This window comes from Rhinoderma darwinii, chromosome 2 (genome assembly GCF_050947455.1).
Source record: "Rhinoderma darwinii isolate aRhiDar2 chromosome 2, aRhiDar2.hap1, whole genome shotgun sequence".
In the NCBI taxonomy this organism is placed as follows: Eukaryota; Metazoa; Chordata; class Amphibia; order Anura; family Rhinodermatidae; genus Rhinoderma; species Rhinoderma darwinii.
This window is the reverse complement of record NC_134688.1, coordinates 433665197-433692272: the sequence shown is the minus strand read 5'-3', so window position 1 is coordinate 433692272 and position 27076 is coordinate 433665197. Positions and strand designations below refer to the sequence as shown.

The 27076-nt window shown below is 40.4% G+C and overlaps 2 protein-coding genes across 3 annotated transcripts in view; one reads left to right on the top strand and one right to left on the bottom strand.

Annotated features, from left to right (window-relative positions):
* CMSS1 (cms1 ribosomal small subunit homolog) overlaps positions 1-27076 on the bottom strand; it is a 338049-nt gene that overhangs the window by 148004 nt on the left and 162969 nt on the right. The window contains exon 2 of one of the 2 annotated variants that reach the window (XM_075854437.1): positions 478-511. The exons of the other annotated variant lie outside the window; for it this stretch is intronic. Coding sequence (XP_075710552.1) covers positions 478-511 — 34 coding nt within the window. The remainder of the gene's footprint in view (positions 1-477; positions 512-27076) is intronic. 2 annotated transcript variants of the gene reach the window in all.
* The window catches only part of FILIP1L (filamin A interacting protein 1 like), a 250010-nt gene that overhangs the window by 82662 nt on the left and 140272 nt on the right, over positions 1-27076 (top strand). The window lies entirely within an intron of this gene.

Here is a 27076-nt window from a genome sequence, read left to right as displayed (position 1 = left end):
GAGCCTGAAGAATTATGAATGCAGCTCTGGACCAAAATACCGCCTGCAATTTAGGATCAGTACAAGATAATGAATTTGAAGTGGTTCAGAATTATGTATATATTCTATCATTATATATATATACACACACACACACACACACACACACACACACACACACACACACAATATGTGAACTGTAGGATGTTAATGGTAATATGCTTTATAGCTCCTGCATTGGCACCTTAGTGTCTGCATTTAATTTACCAAAGTGAGAAGCTCTAGTACTGAATATGGAAACCAAGGATGCCGCATGGAAGTTGAGAAAAAAATTCCAACAGATATTTGTATGCGCTACAAGTGATAATTTTGTTATTTGATAGTTTTTTTCTCAAACCACTCGTTGTCAGGTGGATGAGCAAATTATTGGATACTGCAATGCAGATATGGAGCCATAATGCAATTTAACACATGGAAATCAAGCATAATATACATTACCAAAATGCTGTAGTGCACCAGACACACATCTTACCTAGAAAAGAAAAGGATAGGTTAGGAGTTAGCTCAGTTACATTTTTTAATATTTAATGGGTTGTATAAGATTAGGAAAACATGGTTGCTTTATTCCATAAATTGCTACACTCAAGTTCACAGACTGTCTGCTATTGCAGTTCATCTCCATTCATTTAAATAGGTTGAGCTGCAGTACCAGACACTTCCTATGGATAAGAGTGGCGCTGTTTCTTGAAGATCGCAGCTGTCTTTATCATCTTATACAACCCCTTTAATGTAGACTATTGGCGATGTAGTAATACTATTATTTCATTTTTTCTTATACCTCTGAGACTATCCCCTATTCACATTGAATTACTGAAAAACTTTTTTTTTTTCTTTAATTTTCTTTACGTTTTCTGCACAAATGATTGGACTAATTGGACTAATCTATTGTTTAGAGAGGTGTCGCACAATAGGCTTTTACGGTTTTCTGCTTATCTTTAGGAAGGAGAAAGGAGCTTAGGTCAGACCCTGGACTTCCAGTATAACAGAGGCATGCTCCTGTCTTTTCTATAGAGTGCCTGTGTTATTACAAGCAAGGCAAAACTTCCATTATTAGGTACCATGTATCTCTGAAGGACACCTGCAGCAAAATAAATATTGCTGTCCTCAGAATACAAGAAAAACAAACTCTTAGCCACATGATATCATACCTTAAGAATATGCCCAAAGGATGGATCTGGTTTTCTAAATGCTCTTGTTTATGGAGGACAGCAGTCAGCCAATATAAAGTCATTCAAACCAATGAGCTGCCTGCAATCCTTCACTTCCCCTGCAGGGGAGCTGTATGGAAAATGAGCATTAACATTGTGCCTACCCTCACTGCGCAAGCTTCCATAAGCCAGAGAGAACGCAATAAACGTAAAAGTTTCTTTCAGTAAATAATCATTAATGGCCTATCCCTAAGATATATGTAATAGGTGGAGGTTGGTTCCTGGGACCTTCACTGCTTTGAAGCACTGCGGCCCCTTCATTGTTTATCCAGGAATAATATCATTAGTGAGTGGTGATGACCTGCGGTACCAAGCACAGTCACACATATGGATAAACAATGTATCACTAGAGCTCCGTGGCCTCTAAGGCCCTTTTCCCCCGACCGACACCCGGCCAGTGCAGCGAGCGCCGATCAACGAGACATCGTTGATCGGCGCTCGTTTGCTCCTGTCACACGGAGCTATGGATGGGGACGAGCGCTCATTACTCCGATCGCTCGTCCCCATCCATTATCATCATGTTGGCAGAGCGTCTCCCTGTTTACACAGGGAGATGCGCTGCCGACAACGATAATATTTTACTTTTTTAAAAACTATACGATCAGCAGATGATCGAGCGCTTGCTCGTTCATCTGCACATCGTTCCCGTTTACACAGGGCAATTATCGTCAACGAGCGTTATATTAACGCTGGTCTACCCGATAATTGTCCTGTGTAAAACCCCATTTAGTTCTGCTGACTGGTGGGGATCCCAGGGTCCATGAATGTATTTTCCCAGAAAACCCCTTTAACATTAACAAGGGAGTGTCTACCCCTTTATCAATGCTTAGATTAACAAATGCATAAATGTATACTCTTAAGTATAATAAAAAAATGAAACATAAATCTGATTTATAAAAGGGTTTTTCCCTTTATACAGATCAGCAAATAAAGAGCGGCAAGGCTAATCTTCTAATACAGCGGCTTTGAGTGAAACCACCGTGATCGATGGCATAGAGGAAATGATCTAGGGCCGTTAACTTCTCATTCATTAGCTCCACTGATCGTGTATGTGAGAATTATACTGTGGTTTTAAGGGGATACGAGCTTTCTTTTCAGCGGATCACGTACTAAGCGTCTAACACACAACCCGGCAGTCATATGATGGCCTCATGTCACTGCTCATTCACAACACTCCGCATCCATGAAAAATAATTGTTATGACATCTATTCCACAGTCACATTGTGGTATATTTAGACTCTGGTTTACAAGACAATATGTGATGCTGATTCGTTTATCTGGATTGGTGTAACGCTGATCTGACTGTTTAGCATATGAGCGCCAAATACCAGAGTGATGAACTTAATAATGATACCATGAGGCGTCTAAGGGGCCCCTGGAGAGAGGGTTCCAGGTTGGTCTTATTTCCACTTTAAAGCCAAGTGCAGATGTAGCAGATTTGCAGTGCGGATTCTGCACATCAAATCGGCAGCAAAGTACAGTACAATACAATACATGTGGTTTCTGCATGGAATTGGGGTTATGTTGCAGATTCTCCCAAGGGCCGGACCCCCAGCGATCAAACATTTATCAACTATCCTGTAGATAGGTGATAAACGTGGTCTGTGGGGAAGACCACTTTAAGGCTGGGTTCCCACAGTGCAGATTTGCTGCAGATTTTGCATGCATTTTGAAAGCCAAAATCAGAATTGGATACCAGAACAGACCGATAAGATCTTTCTTTATATATTTCTTCTGTTTAGGTTCCGTTCCTGTCTTAAAAAAACCACATGCAAAATCTGCACTGTGGGAACCCAGCCTAAGTGTGTAAGTTTCGGTTGTTACACAAATGTCCCAGAAACAGATATAAATAAGAAAGTTTGAGTAGAGTTGGTAACCACCGGACAAAGAGAACTCAACAACATATATCTTATTTCTTTCTTTTATAAAAACGTTTTCATTTAGAGGGAAATCGTTTTTCTTAGGCTCTGTTCACATAGTGTTAGGGCCTTCTATCTGAGGTACACGTCAGGAGGATTTCACAACATATAACTCTAACAGAAGGTTGCAACATATGCCACTGTACAGGCATGCAGTGGCATAAGTTACCCACAGGCTCCGAAGGTTAAAGTATACCGTGCTGTATACGTTTTTTTATTTTTTACTGTATCCCGTCGTATAGAATAGCGTAGTGTGGATAGGTCATAACTGTATTTGGAGGGGAAAAGTCCTTTATTGAATTCCAACAAATGTTAAAAGAAACATCTCATGTATTTAATTGTAGTCTGTAAAAGGAAAATAATGTAATTATTCTGTTTTTATATATTGCAGCGATTTATTATTTTTTTAGATTTCACTGGGGACGGCCATGTTGAAAACACATAATCCTGTGTTGTCTGTATAGATAGTGCAGCAGTGTGTGTGTGCTTTATGGCAGCTGAAATGAATGTCAGTCAATTGACAGAGAAATGTCATAGATTATTAGCCTCTATGAAGTGATGGCGTACAGACCCTCCCCCAGAGAGTGACAGCAGACAGAGCCTTATCAGTGTGTATAGTGTTCAGGCCCATTTACACTGGCCAATAATCAAGAAAGAGCGTACCTAAGAATACTCGTTCTGCCGATTATTGGCCTGTACAAACAGGGAATCGATCGGACAAGCAAGTATACAATCGTTTGTCAGCTGATCACATCTTTGTCGGCAGCACATCTACATGTGTACACAGGGCATGTGCTGCCGACAATGATGCAAACCGATGAGGATCAAACAACTGCATTTATGATCGTCTGTCCCTATACAGTATGGCATCTGACCCTGTAAAAGGACCTGTTAAACTGTGCCGATCAACTTGTTATAATGTAGATCTGCGCTTGTTAAAAGGCAGAAATCTGCCCGTGTAAACCAGCCTTTACTATCCTGTCTTATCTATATTACTAGCAGTACAATAGAGCTGTCATAAACTCACCCACCTTCTAACAATAATTAAATGAGTCTACTCATTATGTCCCAATCTATACAGCAAAGCTGACTGATGAGCTACAGAAAACAGGAAGTGTCAGGCCTATTGTGTTAACTCAATGTGAAAACTGCAATATTTATAGATTTTTTTTTAATGTGGATAGTCACATAAAAAAACACATTTTAAAAAATAAAAAAAACCTACATCAACATGTAATTTCCTGAGAATTAAAAGAAAACATAATACTCACTGACAAAATAAAAATCTCCAAATCTCCTTCATGTTAGGGTATTCCCATCTCAAACATTTATGGCATATCCTGTGGATTTGCCATAAATGTCCAACAGATGAGAGTCCCACCTCTGGGACTTGCATCTATCTATAGAACGGGCCCCCTGACCCCATCCTATCTTCTGCCACTGGGACCTGGTTCCTGGCTGACAAGGTGGCCGAGTTTTCCGGAAACAGATGAGCGCATTTTACTATGCTGTTTCCGAGACCACTATTGACGTCTATGGGAGTTCCAGCTGTTTCCGGAAAACCTTGCCACCTCGTCAGTCAGTGGCCGGAGCCCAGCGTCAGCAGCAGCAGAAGGTAAGGGGTCCCAATCTAGATAGAGGCGCAGATCCCAGAGGTGGACCCACATCTATCGGACATTTATGGCAAATCTGCATGACCATAAATGTTGAAGATGGAAATACCCCTTAAAACTGAACATCCCGATACAGAATATTTCAGAATAGAAAAGGAGAAGACTGGGCCCCCATTATGCCACAATGAGTCAGAGAACAGGGAAATAGATCACTGATCATGGGACCGGCTTCAAAAGTAATGACAAAACATTTTAAAAATGTTACCAATGTTATAATTTGCTTTCTTCGCTTCATGTATAAATAAATAAATAAAATAGAGAAATTACATGAGCATATTGAAATGTTTCACATAATGAAATGGATGACGGGATGAGTATTCCCATCTACAGAACAGTCGCAGATAATTGCCTGCATACATATATATTTTTATGTTTCTGGTTTACTCTATAAACCCAGTAGGGGATCTCCATTAAAGGGAAACATACCCTATTTACAAGCCAGGTTTATTGTCCCTTAATTGGATAGTAAAATGCATGGGAATTTATTGTGCATGGTGAATGAGCCTTCTCGGAGTCTGTGCATTAATCCGGTGCTGTGGTGAGAACCCGGCTAACAAAAACATATTGTTATCTCAGTAATCATATGGAATAAACTGCTCACCAATTAGAATTGCCATATTTCAATATTACTTTATTTATTTTCTATCATATAGAAACCTCTCCCATGAGATACTACAGTAGCTATGTGTTTAAATAATGCAAATAAAATAAGGGACATTTTTCCCCCCAAATAAAGTAATATTAATGACCCCATACAATGGCTTGTTTGCTCCACTTTCCAAAGATGTTCCATGAAGAATAGAAACATCACAAATAATGAGCCACCGCAGTGGTTGTTAGGTCAGGATCACACACAATTTTGATGTCGTTTTTTGTCTGAGTTATTAAACAACGGAGCCAAAAACTGCATCAAAACTGCGTGTGTGTTCCTGGCCTTAGGCTGGGTTCACACCGTTTTTTTTGTTGCATTTTTAGTAAGCGTTTTTTGTTTTGGTTGATCAACTCCTGTTGAAAGACGTGGAATCTTATCAAAACAAAAAAGTGCATATTAAAAACACAACAAAAACCATCACAGTGTGAACCCAGCCTAGATCTGTGGTACTGAATTGGTTGCCCACAAGAAGATTATTTTTTAGGTCAGGGCTGGAGAAATCAAAAGAGCCAAATAGCCTAGATATTTACTTTTGTGACCTTCGTTTTTGGGTTGTTTCCTATTCTCTACAAGAGATCTAGCGGTCTAGCTAAGAAGAAAAAAAACAAACTACAATCAAAGCTAGATGGACTTGGAGATCAGTGGACCAATGTCCACAAGTAGCGGATTTGCTGCAGAAAATTTCTGCCGCAAATCCACTGACCATCGCAGGGAAATCCACAGTGGCAAATCAAGTGCATTTTGGTGTGAATTTCCCTGCAGAGAACAGTTACGCGACCACTCAGAAAACGACTTACCTTCCCTGCCGATCTCTGTACACCGGGCTTCTAGCAATGACGAGTCATCACATGTAACACAAAGTTTGGTCTTTTCATTCCCGTTTTTTCGTATCCCTTTCTTATTATTTTGGGTGTGCGCAAATTTTGTACATGTGCCTTTTCCTCTCTCCCAGTATGCATATTTTTGCATCACCCCATATAGATTTCTTTCATATATAATGGTGCCCATACGTCCCCATCTTTATCACATGTAACACGACATTGCTGGAGGCTGGGTGCACAGAGAACGGCAGGGAAGCATTGCCACGGGAGCGCCAATTTTTTATTTTAAACTTATTTGAACTTATTTCAAAACTATCTTGACTTACTGATTTTGCTGCGGATCTGCAGCAAAATCCACAACAATAAAATTGTGGATTTCCTCTTCCCTATTGAATCCAATGAAAAAAATCTGCAACAAGTCTGTACACTTTCTGCAGCATAAATTTACATACTGCAAATTAAAAAATCTTCACTGCAGGTCACTTTCTGCGCAAAAAATTATCGAAGCATGGGAATGAGATTTGTTGAAAAGGTCATCCACTTCGCTGCTACTGTATTGAGCTGCGCATTATTCGTCCGTAAAATCCGCTAGCCTAAATTCTTGTAGCTAGTGAGCGGGACAGTTCGGGAAGTGGGCATTGTTTCCTATAAGCTGAGCGATACTGAACAGAATCAAATAAATGTTATCCTACAGCACCCTAATAATTCTAAACACACAGGGCCACAAAGCATCAAGATGAATGCTATTATACCACATCTAGGTCTAGGACAGTGCAACAAAAACGCGCAGTGTGAACCCAGCCTTATGATGACCTAACATTTATCGTTTATCGTGTACATCCCCTCGTGTAAACAGGAATCTGCTAGAAGCGAACAGATAAAACAGGTGGCGTGTCATTTTTAGCCAGAAAAACAACCGATTGCCTTAATGATAAAGCATATGATCATTGTGACATAAATGCATGTCTTTCGAACGGCAACAACTTGCTCTTGTTTTTACAGATTTCTCTTTACGTGTATAAAAGATCCTTAGTCTATCTCAATTTTTTTGGGAGTCTTGCCTGTAGTTCTATTGTATTATCAATAGACATTAGAAACTGTTCCGCAGCCTCTGGACGAAGCCGTTCGGGTGAAATGCGTCAGGCATTCAATGTGGTCTACACAAAACTGTTTTATTATGTCTTATGGTGGGTAACTGTTATATTATTTGTGTACATTATGCTGAAAATTTGTAGATTGAATAGCCGTTGTTTTATCACGTTATTGGTACTTTTGTGACGGTAGATATATTATAGGTATATTAAGTGTGTTTATTTAATAATAGCCATTTTAGGTTAAATATGCATTATGTCGAATTTGGTGTCAATAGGTCACATCTATGATGGTTTTGGTTATATACAATTTTGTCCATACCATACACACCATAGAAAAAAAAAAATATTCTTAAAGCCACACAGAAAAATGTTTGAGAATTGTCTTTGGCCACCAGTGATGAATATAGGTTTATCTGTTGGTATACAAGGCAAAAGGAAGAGGACAAAAAAATGGTGTATCCAGGAATCTAGTTTAAAAAAAACGGCTTTATTCGGTCATTTTAAAAAACAGAACAATTAAAATGAGAATTCCGGGACCATGCTTACGCGTTTCGAACCTATAGCGTTCTTAATCATATCTGTTGGTGCTGTATCTAGTCTCATCCACAGTGTTTTGTATTATATTGGAGGAAATAGTTCTATGTATGATCAATAAAGTTTTTAACTATCGAATAAGTGTTTTCCTATATGCTTACATGATGGTTGCTTTTGACATGGAGAAAACCAGATGGCAAAAAATAAAATATGGGGAAAAAATGCAAAGATGATTTTTTATTTTGAGAATGAAAATCAACTTTGACTTCCTTGTTTGCTCTAAAGTGCGAGGATCATGCAAACGAGACCATAGATCTCAACTTCTCACCTATATTTTCAGGTTTACACTGGAGTTAGGTTTTAAAGCGGAGGCAGGAGATTGAAAGAACGCGAATATATAAATATACTTGGACTTATACTTGTGGCGCTGGTCGCGTGCCTAAAGTATAAGTTCTGTACACTCAACTACTTAAAGGGGTTTTCCCACCAAAGACATTTATGACATATCCACAGGATATATCAGAAATATGCAGATCCCACCTCTGGGACCCTCATCTATCTCTAGACCGGGGCCCCCTAAACCCCGTTCTACTGCTCTGTGTTGTGGCTGAAGCGTGTGATTTCCGACCATGAATTACGGAAATAGCGTAGATTGCTGAGATATGCGGTTTCTGTAACCCCCCTAGTAGTGAATGGCAGTTACGGACGCAGAATAGCATGTGAGCTACGCTGTTTCTGTAACTACCATTCAATTCTATGGGACTTACGGAAACAGAGTATCTCAGCGAGTTACGCAGTTTCCGTGATTCATGGTCAGAAATCACACGATGCAGTCACAACAAAGAGCAGTAGAACGGGGTTTAGGGGGCCCCGGTCTAGAGACAGGTGCGGGTCCCAGAGGTGGGATCTGCATCTATATAACATTTATGACATATCCTGTGGATATGTCATAAATGTCTTTGATGGGAAAACCCCTTTAACATTAACTAATACGTGACAGACCGCTGAAATCAGTGCGTCTGTCACTCCTTTACGCTGCCCTCAGACAGGGCAGCCTAAAGATCTAACCGATCCTTTTTAATTATTCCGTTTTTATATAAATCTTTATATCTTTTTTAATATATATATATATATATATATATATATATATATATATAATATTTTATTTTTTGCTTTGATTCCGTGCGATATCTACGACACACCTGTCAAGTGTCAGGTGAGCTGGAGGATCTCTCCCATATATCTTCTGTATGCACGGAATACTACTTTAGGCTTCGTTTACATCAGAGTCACGGATTCCATCGACAATGTCAGGTTTCCATCAGGTTTACTACTGCACGACTACACTATTCTTGATGTTAAAAAGCAACAGAAACCCATTACAATTGAACCCAACCCCAGTATGAACATTAGCCATTAAAATTAAAGAGGCTCTGTCACCACATTATAAGTGCCCTATCTCCTACATAATGTTATAGGCGCTGTAATGTAGGTAACAACAGTGTTTTTTATTTAGAGAAACAATCAATTTTCACCAAGTTATGACCTATTTTAGCTTTATGCTAATGACTTTCTTAATGCCTAACTGGGCGTGTTTTTATTTTTGACATTTACAGCGTGATCTCACGAGATCTCACTGTAAAAGACAGCAAGCGTGATCTCAAGTAAGTGACACACATTAACGTTAACGAAGCGTGGGGAGTGTTTAATAGACATCGCGTCCTGGCTGGAGGTGATGTCTATTTACTCTCAAGACACTTCAGTAACGTTAATGTGGGTGTAAGTGACAGCACACGCTGTGCCGAGTACATGAAAGGAGAGAAGTGTATGACGCCGATTGGTCACTGATTGGTCAGCCTCATACACTCCTCTGTACAACGCCCACTTGGAAACAGTAAAAACACGCCCAGTTGTCTATTAAGAAAGTCATTAGAATAAATATAAAATAGGTCATAACTTGGTGAAAATTTATCGTTTTTCTAAATAAAAAACACTGCTGTAATCTACATTACAGCGCCGATCACATTATGTGGGAGATAGGGCACTTATAATGTGGTGACAGAGCCTCTTTAAAGTAAAAAACACAAAGTCGAGAATAAAATACTTTGGCAATATTGACTGTAGTATAAATCTTATACATAAAGTGTACATACCGAACATGCACAATTTTTTAATAAATCACGTAGATTTACTGCCCGTTTAGGGCAAGCCAATTGCTTGTGAACAGAGAGTACAACTAGAACTGCAGTGTTCCTTTAAAAGGCTTATACGGTACATAGTAAATATGCTATACGATGACATCTGCTTTGGAAGGCTACATAAGCGTTGAGTAATCGTAAATGAAATGTATAACAATCACATTAGTTAGGGAAGAGTTCGGAGTCTAGCGGAGAGAGTTAAAGAGAAGAATGTCTTGGATGAGGTAAGCGTGATCGACCCATGTTTAAGAACAGAGCAAAGCAAAGTCTCAGCACATGACTCATACAGACATTAAACCGTACAGGAGATAATTCTCAGGTAAACTTTGCTTGAGCCTGTACGTCATCTCTCCCCAACCAGCTTGCATTAATCATGCCTCTGCTCCTCTGATGTAACCCAGCAAGAATGTCGGATTTACAGGCAGCTAAGAAACCACATCCCATTGTCACACACTCCAACCTGCATTCATTTTTACTCAAGTGTGCAAAACCTTTCACTTGCTTGATACGTTCCTATGTCTACAGGCCGCCTTTATGTTTCTAAGACAGATTGCATGTAGCAAAGTCCTATTCTACTCAGCTGGGAAAGATAAACGGCGGCCGTGAACAGGTTGCAGGAGAACTTATTTTTCATTCTCCAATTATCCAATTAAAGGATTAATAGCTAACGTAAAGGCGTTGTTCAGGATTAGAAAAACATGGTTACTTTCTTTTCAGAAAACAGCGCCACACCTGTCCATGCGTAGTGTCTGGTATTGCCGTTTAGCTCCATTTAAGTGAATGCGGCTCAGCTGCATTAACATACACGACCCATGGACAGATGTGGTAGAAAGCAGCCATGTTTTTCTAATCCTGGACAACCCCTTTAAAATATTAATCTCAGAGACAATTGTGTGAGCAGTGATGGGGGAAGGGGATAGTGTTTGTACATACAATTATCCCTAGGGACAAGAGTCATGTTTAGATTACCATGTCTAAAAAGGCTCTGTTCACATCACGTTTGTGCCTTCCATCATAAGTATATGTTGGGCTGATTTACCAACTTGTACCTCCAACGGAAGGCCGTGATTTATGGAATGCTAGCACTACAAAACGCGTAAGCACTACATTCTGCATTTTCATTGGGAAACGCTCCTGGTATACATGTCCACCGTGCCCATAGACTTCTTTTGGGCAGACAAATGCCAAAAAAAGTGACAAAAGTACGAGACATCTAGAGTCTTAGTGGTGAGAGAAATTTAGAGAGGATAGGGGCACCATAGAAAAAAAAAAAATTGGGCTCGCCTCCATTTTCTGGTCCATGCAATCTTGTGCCCCAATTCCAGGACAAGAGGGTCCTAGTGCTCATTGTCCCATCCCTTGTAGGAGAGAATGGTGGTGTGATCATCTGGCTTGTTCAGATGCCAAGGAGAAGGAGCGAGGCTACCTCTTCACGGGCCTCCATGGAGCTGCTTCTATGGTACATACAACTTAATAAAACCAGGCCAAGTGATCTCCACCACGTGCAGTTAACATACACACTATATACAGCGTAAACAAGTGCAATATGTTTCCTCATTAACAGAATCCCTAGTGTTGATGACGTTATGCATTGCACAAAGTTGTTAATGTGGAATACTGTAATTTTCAGGGTATCAGGTTATATCCTAGACCCCTTACTCCAATAGTGCTCCACAAAAACTAAGAGCTGCCACCTGTTCTTACGTCAATTCCAGGAGATGGCATGTAATGATGTCATCAAGTCAACCACTGGGGTTTTATTCCTGGAGACTGCATTGAAATTAATTATGCCATGGGGATTTATTTCCCATAGACTTTATGCAACCAGTGGTAAAGATGACATGGTTATCGGCATACTGATATAGAGCCAAATAACCTTTAAATTGAAGAAACCATGACAGCTTTTTATCCCTTCCGTGTGCTTAGTTTCAATCAAAAAACAGATGGAGTACGATAAGGCAACCAGTTTACTGAGGAGCAGATAAGCAAGTGTAGCTTATAAACTATAAGAACATAGCACCGCAACATAAAATGCCTATATAGATCAGGCTTCTTTCACACTAGCGTTACTATACGTTTACCTCTCTTCCGTCCGAGGGAGAGAGGATCGATACATTAAATGGAAAGCCACGGTTCCGTTAGAATTACCATTGATTTCAATGGTAATTCTTTTGTTTGTTGCTTTCCGTTTGTCTCTGTTTGCTAGGTTTCCATTTTTTTTATACGGAAACAAAAGTGTAGTCTGCAGAACTTTTGTTTCCATTCACAAAAACGGAAACCTAGTGAACGAAGACAAACGGAAAGCAATCGATACAAAAAAATACCATTCAAATCAATGGTAATTTCTAACGGAACCGTTGCTTCCCGTTTAAGGTATCGATCCTCTATTCCTCTGTTGGAAGAGATGTAAACTTATAGAAACGATAGTGTGAACGAAGCCTTAGACTGATGCAGGCAAATCCCAGAGTTTCCAGCTGGATCTAATAAGGCTTCGTTCACATTACAACATTTGTTCCAGTAGATTTTACTTACATGCTCATGTATTGTGGATATTTGCGAGTATAGTAAACTCATGGTTTTACTCTATTTGGAGGCATTAGGTTTTTAAACATTGGAGAGACTTAGGAGGATTTATTTTTGGCACTACTGATAGATAGTTACTCTTTATGGACAACCGAGATTCTGCAATTGCAACTTCTTCTTGTCAAATATGAAAGGAGCAAATTCACTTAGCATCTGAAACCCTATGGACAATCTGGTGACTTCCTCTAACCGTGAGCCGCGCCAATCATCGATTTTATATTTTCGTTCGCATCTTCATTAGAGGCTCTGCTATTTTGTCTCTGACCGCCCAAAGTCACAGACAAAATAGAGCAACATGATGGAAATTTGACGGAACCCATTAGAGTAAATGGGCGTCGTTGGAGTACGTCATGTAATACATCTGGCATTTAACTAACTCAGATGTGAACATAGCCAAAGCATGGGGGGCACCATTGCTATACATCTTATTCTACATATAAATATTATAGGCTACAATCTATATAGTTACAGGACCTGTAATACATGTCTATATACAGGTAAGTCACATGTAATAAATGCTCTAGGGTCATGAAGATTAACTTCGGACACAAGACTAACCTAGCGCATGAGGATCTTGCGTATCTTACTCTGATAGATGGGGTTCTTTGAGACGAGACCCCCATCTATCTTTACAACTGAAGTCCTCTGACCTCTTTTCTGCCAGTGGAAGCGGTTACCGCATCCAGGTGGAGATTGATTAGAAAGGTGGTCATGCATTTTTCTTTATTGAAGTCTATAGAAGTTACAGAAATAGCCAAGCAACCCTAATTCGCCCAATAGGTAGGGGTCTTGTAACAGAAGGAGTTTTACTCTGATTGTTGGAGGCCTCACCGCTAGGACCCCCACTGATTACTAGAATGGGTGTCCAGAGCCCATGTTCCTCCTCACGGCACCCCCCCGCAGTACGAAGCTTTAATAAATCGGCTGTTACGCACGCGTTCTGCCTCTCTATTCAATATCTATGGGGAAGACAGAAACAGCCGAGCAATGTACTAAAGTTAGTCCAATAGACTTCAAATAAAGTGGCACCGCACATGTTTGACCGCTGCTGCATTCAAAGTTCTATTCACTGCGGTCGTGCAGTGAGGAGGAATGGGGGGCTCCAGTGATCGGTGGGGTTCCCAGCGATCAGATATTTATTACATATCCTGTGGACATGTGATAAACGTCTATCTCTGGACAACCCCTTTAAGAAAAAGGGTCTGTGTGTTTTTCTATAAACTGCACCAGTCTTGACGGTGGGCTATGTCTGGTATCATAACTTAGCCCCATTTCTACAGACCAAATGTATTATTGTATTATGTCAATGTCATTAACATTAAAGGGAATCTGTCAGCAACTTTATGCTTACGTCTTTGATTTCAGTAGTCTGTCACTTTTGTGTGAATGTGCTGTAGTTTTTGTGAATTTACAATTTAAAACGTTCAATGCGACGTGACAAAGGGGTCCGGCGTATTCATGAGCTGCCGTTTCTCCCACCTAGCCACCGCTAATTGACAGCTCTCCCTAACCCCAATAGGCAGAAAGCTGTGAAATCAGCAGCGGCTACCCTCAGAGAGGACAGCATAATGTTGCTGACCGGTTCCCTTTAATAAGGGGACGATTTCCAACAACGTAAAACTTTTTTTTTTGCAAAGTGACCTTTCGTGCAAACCGTATGCCAAACTGTTCCACAATGCACATGATAAAACTCTCCTCCATGTAGATAAGGATCTCTAAGGCTATCGCAGCGGTAGTAAAGGGCTTTAACATGCTGCTCAGGATAGAATATACACCACATGTGCTATTAATAAATCTGAATAGTGTGGCTAATTTCCTGCTTGTTGGGCTGAGGGGATACTCGGTGATGTCAAAGATCAACTCTTAACATCGGAAATTCTTCAACATAATACGTCCCAGGTTTTGGTGACATAATCCAGTTGGAATCAATAAATATTGTACGATAATATAAAACAGTCATTGACATATCATATAAGAATGTGCAAACTGTCCAAGATCTATCCTAAAAATAAACCGTCAATAACATAATAGTTTAAACATGTTCATTTACGATTACATGGCAGCTATGCTAACCAGTACCTGAGGTGTAGACCTTGTACATGTTTACATACGCTTCTAAGGATTTGATGTTCTGTCACCTCCTGATATGACTGCACATGTGATACACCTTAAAGAGTTAAATTAGGTTTAGATTTTATGAAGACTCGTGAGTAAAACTGGTGTCATCTGTACAACACATTGTGAAAACGCAAGAATTTAATGGGGGAAAACCTCCATAGAATTAATTGGGGGGTGTCTAATTCCACTTCCGCACCTCAGCATAGCCTTATCACCAGGACATATACTGTAACATGGGTTGGGGTGGAGTAGGAGGTGGTGTGTAGGTAGGAGAGATACAGTTCTAGTTCCGTTTCTGCTCTTCTAGGCCGCCGTCATATCAACTATAAAGATATCGAAGCCAAGGGATCCATACCTTCTCAAATACATGTTCCATATTTTAAAGTACGCTTGACAATTTATCATCATTAATCATAATTCAATTCAGTTTGACTTTCACCAATTCCAGAGGAGTTGTGGACTTTTCCCAAAATCTCTCTAATGCAATCCTGACAACAAGTAACACATAGGAGATTAAAGGGGTTGTCCACTACCACGACAACTGATGACCTATCCACCGGATAGGTCATCAGTAAATGATCTGTGGAGGTCTGACACCCGGACCCCACACCGATCAGCCGCTTGGGCTGCCTTCGTGCCCTGGACGTCCATACCGGAAGCAGATGGCTCCGGTCACAGAATAGAAGCAGAGCTGCAGTTCTGCAGCACGGTCGCTACGCAATGTACGGAGCCAACTGCTACCAGCTCTGTACATTATATACTGTGCAGGTCATCAGTTGTCCAGTAGTGGACAACCCCTTTAACTGAAAAAAAGCTGAACCTTTATTTTTTCATATTGATCTTATCAGATTCCTCCTATAGAACATATACAATATACAATATTCTATATTATTAATATTGTAAAAATTTATTCAATGAATGCATAGTTTATTGCATATTTACTCACAGGAATTTAGAAATGTTTTTTGTTCAGCAATTGTATTCCAATACATAGATTTTACATTCTAAGTAGCCGGATTATTTACATGATGGCGATGAAAAGTCGGATGTTACACTTTCTGCTTCAAGTCTGTTCCTACTAATTATCATACATGAGCCATTAATGAAGGAGACTGAGTCGGAGCGGGCTGTATGCATACACTACTATTTTTTGTTAAATCACATTCATTAGCTAATTTTTTCTTATCTCAAAAGGAATCATCAGAGAATTTACATATGATTTAAAGAGTCTCTGTCACCACATTATAAGTGCCCTATCTCCTACATAATCTGATCGGCGCTGTAATGTAGATAATGACAGTGTTTTTATTTTGAAAAATGATAAATTTTGAGCAAGTTATGAACAATTTTAGATTTATGCTAATGGCTTTCTTAATAGAAAACTGGGCGTGTTTTTACTTTTTACCAACTGGGTGTTGTAAAGAGAAGTGTATGACGCTGACCAATCGCTTCCAGCCAGGACGCGAGATCTATTCAAACTCCCGACACTTGGGTAAAGTTTCTGTAAACGACAGCACACGTGAGCTCGCGAGATCACGCTGTGCTGTGTGAGTAAGTCCCTAAGAAACTTTACCGAAGTTTCGGGAGTGTGAATAGACATCGCATCTTGGCTGAAAGCGATGTCTATTCACTCTCAAGAAACTTCGGTAAAGTTAACGTGGGAGTATGTGACAGTACAGCGTGATTTCGCGAGATCACGCTGTGTTGCGAGTACTGCTAAAAATGAAAGTGTATGACGCTGATTGATCACCGATTAGTCAGCGTCATACACTTCTCTTTACAACGCCCAATTGGTAAAAAAGTAAAAACACGCCCAGTTGTCTATTAAGAAAGTCATTAGCATAAATCTGAAACCATAATCATAACTTGCTCAAAATTGATAGTTTTTCAAAATAAAAACCACTGTTCTTATCTACATTACAGCGCCGATCAGATTATGTAGGAGATAAGGAATTTATAATCTGGTGACAGAGCCTCTTTAAATCAGATTTTAACTGGTTGAGCACCATGCAATGTTTAGCCATTTTTAGCATGCGTTAGTTAAACGGCTATAACATTTTTATTTTTTGGGCTAGAGATGTGATTTTAGCGACGTTTTTTCCGTGATCAATGAAGATTTTTTTACTTATTTTTATACACAATTTTTACGATTTTTTTTTTTTTTAGCACATTTCGGCTTTTAGTTTGAAGAGAATAGTAAAAAAAAAAGAAGCTGTTTTTCAGGTTAGCTAATTTTTTCTTGCAACAATATAGCGTTACCCTAAAATACTGTTTTTATTGAGATAATCATTATCTACCGTAAATATTTATATAGTTCATGTCTATTTTAGGGTAATTGGGTTAGGGCTAAAGTTACGACAATGATTGGCCGAGGTGGAGCATTTTTTGGGGGGGTATTTTATGTGTCATTTTTATTTTATTTATTTTTTAAATAATAATAATCATAATAATAATTCATCAATCATCATCATCATCATCATCATCATCATACCCTCAAAAGGTCAGAAAAGACCTTTGTGGAACTTCATTCAGCTGCCAAATCGATCAGACAGCAAGCTTAAACCGGCGCCGTATATATACAGTGGGCGGTCTTAAACCGGTTAAAAACAAAACGTATAATATTGACATATTCGTTTTTACACTGGCCACTAAAGCGGTCACAATAACAAGATATTTCCTGTCTTTTGTAGACCACTTGGCAGCTTTTCTGTATATACACTAAGGCCACATGCAGACGACCATAGAATTCAGAACGCAATTATGGACCCATTAATTTCTATTGAACACAGACACCTTCCAGTATATTTGCGGGAAGGTGCCCGGGCCGTAGAAAGCCTCCGCAAAAGATAGGACATGTCCTATCTTTTGCTTTTTATGGACTGTGCTCCCATACTTTATATGGAAGCACGGGCCGACAATGCGAGAGGCTGTCCGCGGCCGCCAGCGGAGGGCCGTGCCCGTAATCACGGATCGTGATTACGGGCATGGCCATGTGCATGATGCCTAACAGTATGAGGCGAATCATCTCATTATCATTAGGGGGTGGGTGAGTTAATGACGTAGCTCTAGTGTATTGCTGAGGGCCTAGACAATGTAGGATAACAACACTATATACACAGATCAGGCGATGTATACATCTCCACTATCACTGCCTCTGGGGGAGGGACTGTACTCCATCACTTCCTAGAGACTGTAATAATCTATGACATTTCTCTGTCAATTGACTTCCATTCAGCAGACCGCATGCTGCACTCTCTCTATAGACAATACAGGAAGTGGGTGTCTCCAATATGGCCGCCCCCAGGATTTTTTTTACATTTTTTTTTTAAAGATAAACTGGAGACAACATTTAAAAAAAGGCCAAACACATTAATTATCATCTATATGCCTAACGGGGTTGTACCAGATTCAAAAGTTATCACCTTTCCACAGGATAGTGATCATTTTCTGATCGATGGGGGCCCCACCGCTGGAACCACTGCCGATAGCAAGAAGTGACTTTTACATACAATAAAACTTTTACACGTATAAAAATACATGCAATCTAGAATTCCTTGCCAACTCCTGGATTATATGAACTTGATGTAAATTAATAAATTCAAATTAGTGTAATGAGATCTTAGAATAAATATGAGAGGTCATAGATACATTGAAATAAAATAATGGGACCTAAGTTTGGGAATGCTGTTGCTTGTCCCAAGATTTGTAACCATTTAAATCCATTTTCTATGTAAAAATGTTGGGTTTTTTATGCAAAAAGGTCCATGTGCTTTGATATGAAGTCCCAGTTCACTTCTGTAGGCTTTAAAAACCGTAGAATTCAGCCTGTGGCGTACAAGGCTGGGTCATAAATAATACAAATCTATACATGTTTCTGTGCAGCGTCAAGACAGAAGTTTTGAAAGGGCCACCGCTTGCTCTGCAGGGAGCAAGATAAACATAATTGTTCAGTCCTAGAAAAGTCACGTTTAGAAGTGATGTGTAGGGGAAACATAATCATGGAAGGCCAAAGCAATAGCAGAAATTCCATTTATTTATTTAGCAAATATCGCTATGTAAAGAAATGGCAGAATGCTTCCATTAGGAAAGTGAATATGAAAGGCGAGATCATGAAAGCTGTAGGCAAGCCGTAAACGGTGACATTATATATAAGCAAATATTAAAATGTAACGTTTAGAAAACTTTGTCGGATCCACCACAGCTGTTTATCATTCAAAGCTTTTGATATTCCTCGTACATACTACCACTATATTTATAAACACAAGTTAATAAAATATTTTTATTTATATATACATACACACACATACATATACACACATACATATACATACAGTGCATTCGGAAAGTCTTCAGACCCTTTAAATTTTTTCACATTTTGTTATATTGAGTCCTTGTGCTCAAAGTAAAAAAAAAATCACGTTTTTCCCCGTCTTTCTGCACTGAATACCCCATAATGACAAAGTGAAAACAGAATGTTAGTAATCTTTGCTAATTTATTGATAAGGAAAAACTAAAATCTTGTATTGATAAAAGTATTCAGACCCTTTACTCAGTACTTAGTTGACGCACCTTTGGCAGTAATAACAGCCTAGCACAACTGTAAAGGGGATTTTCTGCCATTCTTCCCTGCAGATCCTCTCACGCTCTGCCAGGTTGGATGGGCACCATCGGTGGACAGCCATTTTCAGGTCTCTCCAGAGATGTTCGATTGGGTTCAAGTCAGGGCTCTGACTGGGCCACTCAAGGACATTCACAGAGTTGTCCCTAAGTCACTCCTGTGTTGTATTGTCTGTGTGCTTAGGGTCATTGTCTTGTTGGAAGGTGAACCTTCGCCCCAGTAGAAGGTCCATAGCACTCTGGAAGAGGTTTTTACTAAGAATATCTCTGTACTTTGCTCCATGCATCTTTCCCTCAACCCTGACCAGTCAGCCGGTCCCAGCCGCTGAAAAACACTGCCACAACATGATGGTGCCACCACCATGCTTCCCTGTAGGGATTGTATTGGGCAGGTGATGAGTAGTGCCTGGTGTCCTCCAGACATGACGCTTAAAATTGAGGCCAAAAAGTTCAATCTTGGTTTCATCAGACCACAGAATCTTGTTTCTCAGTCAGAGTCCTCCAGATGGGCTTTCATGTGTCTTTTACTGAGGAGAGGCTTCTTTCTGCCATAACACCCAGATTGGTGGAGTGCTGCAGTGATGGTTAACCTTCTGGAAGTTTCTCCCATCTGCACACAGGATCTTTGGCGCTCAGCCAGAGTGACCATTGGGTTCTTGGTCACCACTCTTACCAAGGCCTTTCTCCCCCCGATTACCTAGTTTGATGGGGCGGCCAGCTCAAGGAAGAGTCCTGGTTGTTCCAAATTTAACAATTATAGAGGCCACTGTGCTCTTGGGAACTTTCAGTGCAGCAGACATTTTTTGTACCCTTCTCCAGATCTGTGCCTCCACACAATCCGGTCTCTGAGCTCTACGGGCTGTTCTTTCCTCCTAGTGGCTTGGTTTTTGCTCTGATATGCATTGTCAGTTGTGAGACCATATATAGACAGGGGTGTGCCTTTCCAAATCATGTCCAAACAAACGTATTCACACAGGTGGACTGCAATCAATGTGTAGAAACATTTCAAAGAAGATTTAGAGAAATGGTCAGGCCCCCAAAGCTATATTTCAAGTGTCATAGCAAAGGCCTAAGGCCCCGTGCACACAAACGTGTTTTTGCATCCGCAATTTATTTGCAAAAACGTGCATGAATTGTGGACCCATTCATTTCTAAGGGCCCATGCACACGACCGTGGTTTCTACGGTCAGTGCATTGGCCGGGAGCCCGGACAGCAAAAAAATAGGACAAGTCAGTCATTATACGGGCGCATATGCGGTCCAGACTCATTAATGCGTGCATTGTCCGTGATTTGCGGACTACCCGCAGATGACACTCCGCGGTCGTTCGTGCCGTAATCACGGGCCGTGTACACGGCTACGGCAGTATGAATGAGGCCTTCGATTTTTTTTTGTGACTGAGGAGGATTCTAAATACGGTCTAGTGTAAAACAGTATATAGAGGGAGGAGTAGGGGGAGGGGGAGGATGCAGCGGTAGTTTCTCTTTCACTGTGTTTCAGTGAGGGGGAGGGAACACCAAGGGTAGACCATTGCCAGAGAACATAAAATAACTCTCACATCACACAAGAAACAGCCCGTGGTCCTCAGAAAGAATGAAAATATACATTTACAAAAATCAGCAAAGGAAGGGAAAAAGACCCTGAATATATAGCTTAGGCAGAACATTTCTGGCTGCACTAAATATTATATCAATATACAGCGGCCCAAAAAGTGATGGTCATGACCCCAAAGTAAAATTCAAAGATGGCATAAAATCATATTAAATGCTTCAGTATAGTAATAATGTATGAGAGGGCAGCTATAACAACACTAGGGATCACATAGATTCCATCATAGTAACTAAACAAATTATATATATATATATATATATATATATATATATATATATATACACACACACACACACATACATACATACATACATACATACATGCACGCACGCACATAAAAACAGATTTCTGGACACAATGTACTTTTCTCTGAGAAGGACAAAATTTTCCTTTGTTGTTGATGTCTTCGTACCCGACAAATATCAAGCGGACACGAGGGGAAGAATTCCTGACATAGCTTGACTGACATTACGGAGCTCTGGCTAATCAAAACATATAAAGTTCTCCGGGGTCCTCACTTCTCTGCATGTGTTGTAAGTTAGACATTGAGCAAGTCCTCCATCCTTACATGGACATGTTTGCCATCTGGTCATCCTATAATTCATTACTAATAACCATCACTTTCCTTGCCAGTAAGATATATATATATATATGTATATATGTATGATGTAATACATTAATATGTAACAGTTGGGTAACTAAGAAGTCAATATCAAGAAGACCAAAACTTTTAGCTAGGATCTTAACCCCTTAATGACCAGATACATTTTTTAATTTTTGCCTTTCAGCAGCCATAACTTTTATTTTGTCATTGACGTAGCTATACGAGGCCTTGTTTTTATGTGGGAGAGATTGGTGTTTTTCTGCGCAGTTGAGGGGGTAGAAATAATTTACTGTGTGAGTTATATCATTTATTTATTTTTGTGGCATGAATATAAGAAACAGTGATATTCAGCATTGATTATTTTTCATTCTGTTCACATTTCACGCCGCTAAATAAGGTATTACGGTCGTGTAGATAACGAATATTTGTATGTTTTTTTTTAATGTAATGTATGGGCAATAAAATATATTTTATGCAAAAAAATTATTTTGGAAATTTTTTCTATTTTTAGTTAAAAAAAAATGTTTTCAATCCCGTGAAGAGATACATTTCTTTACAAGTTTATTTTATACTTATAATGTAATAGCATATGCCTGTAGGGTAATACATTACATTGAGTCACTCTGACACAAGCTGCTGTTAGGCCTCATGCACACGACCGTAGTGGTGTGCACGCCGTGATTTGCGGCACGGACGGCCGCGGAGTGTCACCCACTGGCCGCCCGCAAATCGCGGGCTGTGCACATGGCCGTGTGCATTCATTTCAATTACCCTGGACCGCAAAATGATCAAAGATCCCGGGCAATGCACGGACTATGGAAACCACGGTCGAGTGCATGGGCCCATTGAAATGAATGGGGCCACAATTCACCCGCAGATTTGTGGGTGAATTGCGGCCACAAAAATACGTTCGTGTGCATGGGGCCTTAGGGCTCCACATAGTGTGCCCTAACAGATGGCTTATAGAACAGACAGCCCTGGTGTCCTTTCTAGGTCCCCAGGGCTGACTGCAGAAGGTTCCTCCAGTCTCCAATCGAGTCACCAGAATCAAGATCGATGAGGGAAGTCGCCTTTAGCCAGGCCACGGTCACGTACCGCGGTGATCAAAGGGTTAAACAGCCGGGGTTGGAATTTTTTCAGATCCCAGCTTTGTTCAGAAGGCTGCTCTAAGTTCAGGAGCTGTTCGTTAGAGCTCCTGTTTGGGGGATAAGTGCTCACTGGAGCGCTCATAAGCCTCTTCTACAGCGACGCAAAAAGACATCGCTGTAGACTGGGGACATGCACTGGGGACATGCCTTTTGACGAAGGGCGGTCGTTGAGGGGTTAAAGTGGATTTTTACAATTCTGCAGAAAGTGACCAAATAGGTTGGCAAGTGGTTGGAGAATATACAACACGACAGGTTATTCATGGCCCATATCTTTCCCGTTTAGGTTTTCAAAGCCAAAAAGTTCCTATGACCAAATGCATATGACAACTAATGCTTGACATTGACATGAGATGAATGTGAACGGATGCCTGTTCGGCCACCAGCTACCTGTCCCAACTCCCCCATGATTTATATCAGCCATGCGTAAACATTTATGTCAATGTCCCCCATTGAACGATCCACTCCCAGACACAGGGACGTAGCTTTAGAGGGTGCAGTTAACGTTCGCACACAGGCTCTGCAGCTTGAGGGAAAAAAAAGTCCCTTGACACGATAAAAGGAAATCACTGCTATAAATGGCGTATAAAAGTTAGGGCGCCCTGTTACAGATTTTTCACTGGGGCCTAGGAGCTTCAAGTTCAGGTCCTATTACACGGGCCTATATGGGCCATGAAAATGAGCACCGATCAAAGAGACAGCTCGTTGATCTGTGCTCGTTTGATACTTTCAGAAGAAGCAATGCATGGTTATGTATGGGGACTTGCGCTTGTTGCTATGATCGCTCGTCCCCATATATTTCCATCATGTCGGTAGCACATGTTTACACAGGGAGACGTGCTGCCGACAATGATAATACGGTACTTGATGCTGCATAAACAAGCAGATACGCCGTTTTGTTCGTTCATCTGCTGATTGTTGGGCAATGATCGAGAACGAACGTACATATGACCGCTTGTTTGCCCGATAATTGGCCAGTGTAAATGGTGTCTATTCCCACGCACAGGCACCTCAAGTAGGGCTTATCTTCTGGAAACAAAGAATCAGGCATGTTGAACGAACTCCAACCCACTGGATCAAGGAATTCAACGTGCAAAGAAGTTTTCTGCTGCCACCTAACTTTGTATTGTTTTTTTTTATTGATGGCTATGGAAAGTATTAGTGCCTGGCCGCTAAAGATAGGATAGGCCTTCAATGTTTGATTGGGGAGGATCCTGACACTCATGCCCATCAGCACAATGAAGAGGCCACGGCGCACCTCCTGCTCATCCGTTCGGGAGCCTCTTCCTGGTACTGCAGCCTAGCCAGTGCAATTTAATGTTATGATTTGCAGTACCAGGGTCATACAGGTGTCTAGACGAGACGCTGTGTTTGTGTAAATGAGGGCCGCAGCCGCTTCATTATGCTGATTGGCTGTGGTCTTGGAGATTGAAAGGCAACTGATCAGACACTGATGGCCTATCCTAAGGATTCATTTAATTCCTGAAGAACCTCTTTAATTAAAGGTGTTTTCCAAAAGTTTAAAAAAATTAGCCTGATGATAGGAAATGAGATCAAATAAATAAAAGTAACCAATACTCATCTGTAAAATCCCCAGCCGTGGTCCCCGCCAGTCTTTATTTAATTGTTCTGCAGTGACGACGTCACATACAACCACGTGACTGTTGCAGATAATTACTGGCCTCAGCCGTCTAGGGCCACACATGCTAGCATCAGCGCGGAGGCCGGTGATTGGCTGCAGTAGTCATGTGAACGTACAACACGTCATCTGCGCAGCAAAGTAAACAATGACCGGCAGGGATCTCCGGAGCGTCGCTGCTAGAGCTGCGGAGGATTTAACAGGTGAGTATTTTCTTATTATATCACATTTCCTACTGTCAGGCAAATTCTTTTTACCTCCCTGAAACCCCCTTTAAATGCTACATTTGGGACTAATTCACAAAACTATAACAAATACAAAATATACACACAAGCAGAAAAGATGCACAGAGCAGCACATATATCACACAAATGTGCGTTATAGCAACAGAAGGTGTAATCTAAAACAGACGACTGAAAATATGAGGATAATTTGGAGAAAATGGTTATCACCTGGTAAATGTCAAGAAAGTTTGTATGAAATCCAGACGTATTTGGTTAACAGGAATGACATCATACCAGATAATATAGCACTAATCCAAGATTCCAAAATAGGATAAAACGGCCGGTCTCTTTAAATAAGCCGCTGCGGAGGGAGCTCTCAGGCAGTTTGCAAGTGACCTGTCAGAAAGTTAGTAAAGTGGACCATTCATCAGGCATGAAGCGATGAAAAGTCGGCATACAGAGGTAGAATTTCACAAATCTTATAGTCGACTACAAAGTTATCCAGAATCCATGAGCTAATGCAGACTAACTGGTGCCTTCTGCTCCTGCTCTGTCATTATCTATCAGTAATAGATGGTTTAATCTGAAAAATATATGGTTTTAACTGTTGGCACTGGAGTGCACATGGAGAGAGAAAAATGTGAAAAAAAATTTTTTTTAATCTGCGTCGACAAGAAAAATATGTCAAAACTGCTGCAATCTAAAAACATAGCAGTGAATTTTGCGTTTAGAAAAAAAATGGAAAATAAACTCACGTAACTTATTTCCAGCTTGTAACTTTTTGACAAAGATTTTTGCCAAGACTATCTATCTATGGTACATTGATACATACACAGAATATATATCCTTTCTAGGATGATCAGTCATCTATAGAGCTATACCAGCAAATTATAATGGGCAAAACACAAACCAAACTTTACACGGAAAACATCAATCTGTATAAACCCATTCTTAAAGGGAATGCTTTTAGGTCCAACATTACGTGCTGATTGATTTCTTAATATGTCTTTATAGAGGTTCGTAATGCAGAAAATACAAATCCCTAGCATAGACACAAAGATAATAGATAATATTCCCGCATTTGTAGCCACTACTAGAGGGAACTTACTGCACACTGTTTTATTATTAAGTTCAATATACAGTGAAACTACTTTGATCCAACCACCTAAAATTGCAAAGTAAAACGGTCTTTTATGGGGGTGGTCCTCTCAAAGAAATAAAAGACGCAGAAAGCAGGTTAAAGTGTGTAATGCAGTCAGCACACATATAAACAGCCCTCTTATTCTTTGTGCCTAGCATGGCTCCACTTTCATTCCTAGTCTCCAGAATGGTTTCCCCCTCATTCTTGGTTCCCAGCATGGCTCGACACTCATTCTTGGTCCCCAGCATGGTTGCACCTCTCATTCTTGGTCCCCAGCATGGTTCCACCTCTTATTCTTGGTACCCAGCATGGATCACCCTGTCATTCATGGTCCTCAGCATGGCCCCATCTCATTCTTAGTCCCCAGCATGGTTCCCCTTCTCATTCTTGGTACCCAACATGGATCTCCCTGTCATTCATGGTCCTCCGCATGGATCCCACTCTCATTCTTAGTCGCCAACATGGGTCCCCTCTCATTCCTAATCCACAGCATGGCCCCATCTCATGCTCAGTCCCCATGATGGCCCCCTCTCATTCTTGCTCCCCTTGCATGGCTCCCCTCTTATTACTGATCCCCATTAGGGCTCCCCCTCTATACAGGGAAATTTCCATAAACAATAAAGAAGTGGAAAACTGCTATAAAAAAAAAATATTAAGACATTTATCAGCACAGAATTCAAGAGTGGACATTCCGTTTAAACACTGCACTATTAGAGTCACCGAGCCAAAATGTGGTCATAATTATTATTGGTTTAAATAAGTAAAAAAAAAATTGGTCAATTTGGAAAAATCTCATTAAATGGAAAGTATTTACCGCACCGTAAATACATAACCATTCTGCAACATGTAGACAACCCTTGTAGTACGTTCAGAAGCAGCAAAAATGTTGAAGAAATATGTGACATATAGAACATAATGCTGTTTTTTTTTTCCAAAATTGTAACATCTATGGCCAACCCTAAAATGCTGATAAAAGATTTTAAAAAAAAAGAAAGAAAAAGATTCAGACCATCCATAGTATGCAATACCCGTCTTTACATCAGTTACAGAATGGATTTATGTCATGCCCAGGCTGGCAACTGATCGGCGTGCTCTATGCCTCAGCTACTGTACTTTGCCTACGCAGGTAACAAGACACTGGCTGGAGCGCACACTGCTTTTTTTTTTTTTTATAAGCCCCACTTTCATGGGTAGAAGGAAAAGCTCTGTTATTTCTAGGAACGATCGAGAACTATTATTTCCTGGAGTTTTTACAA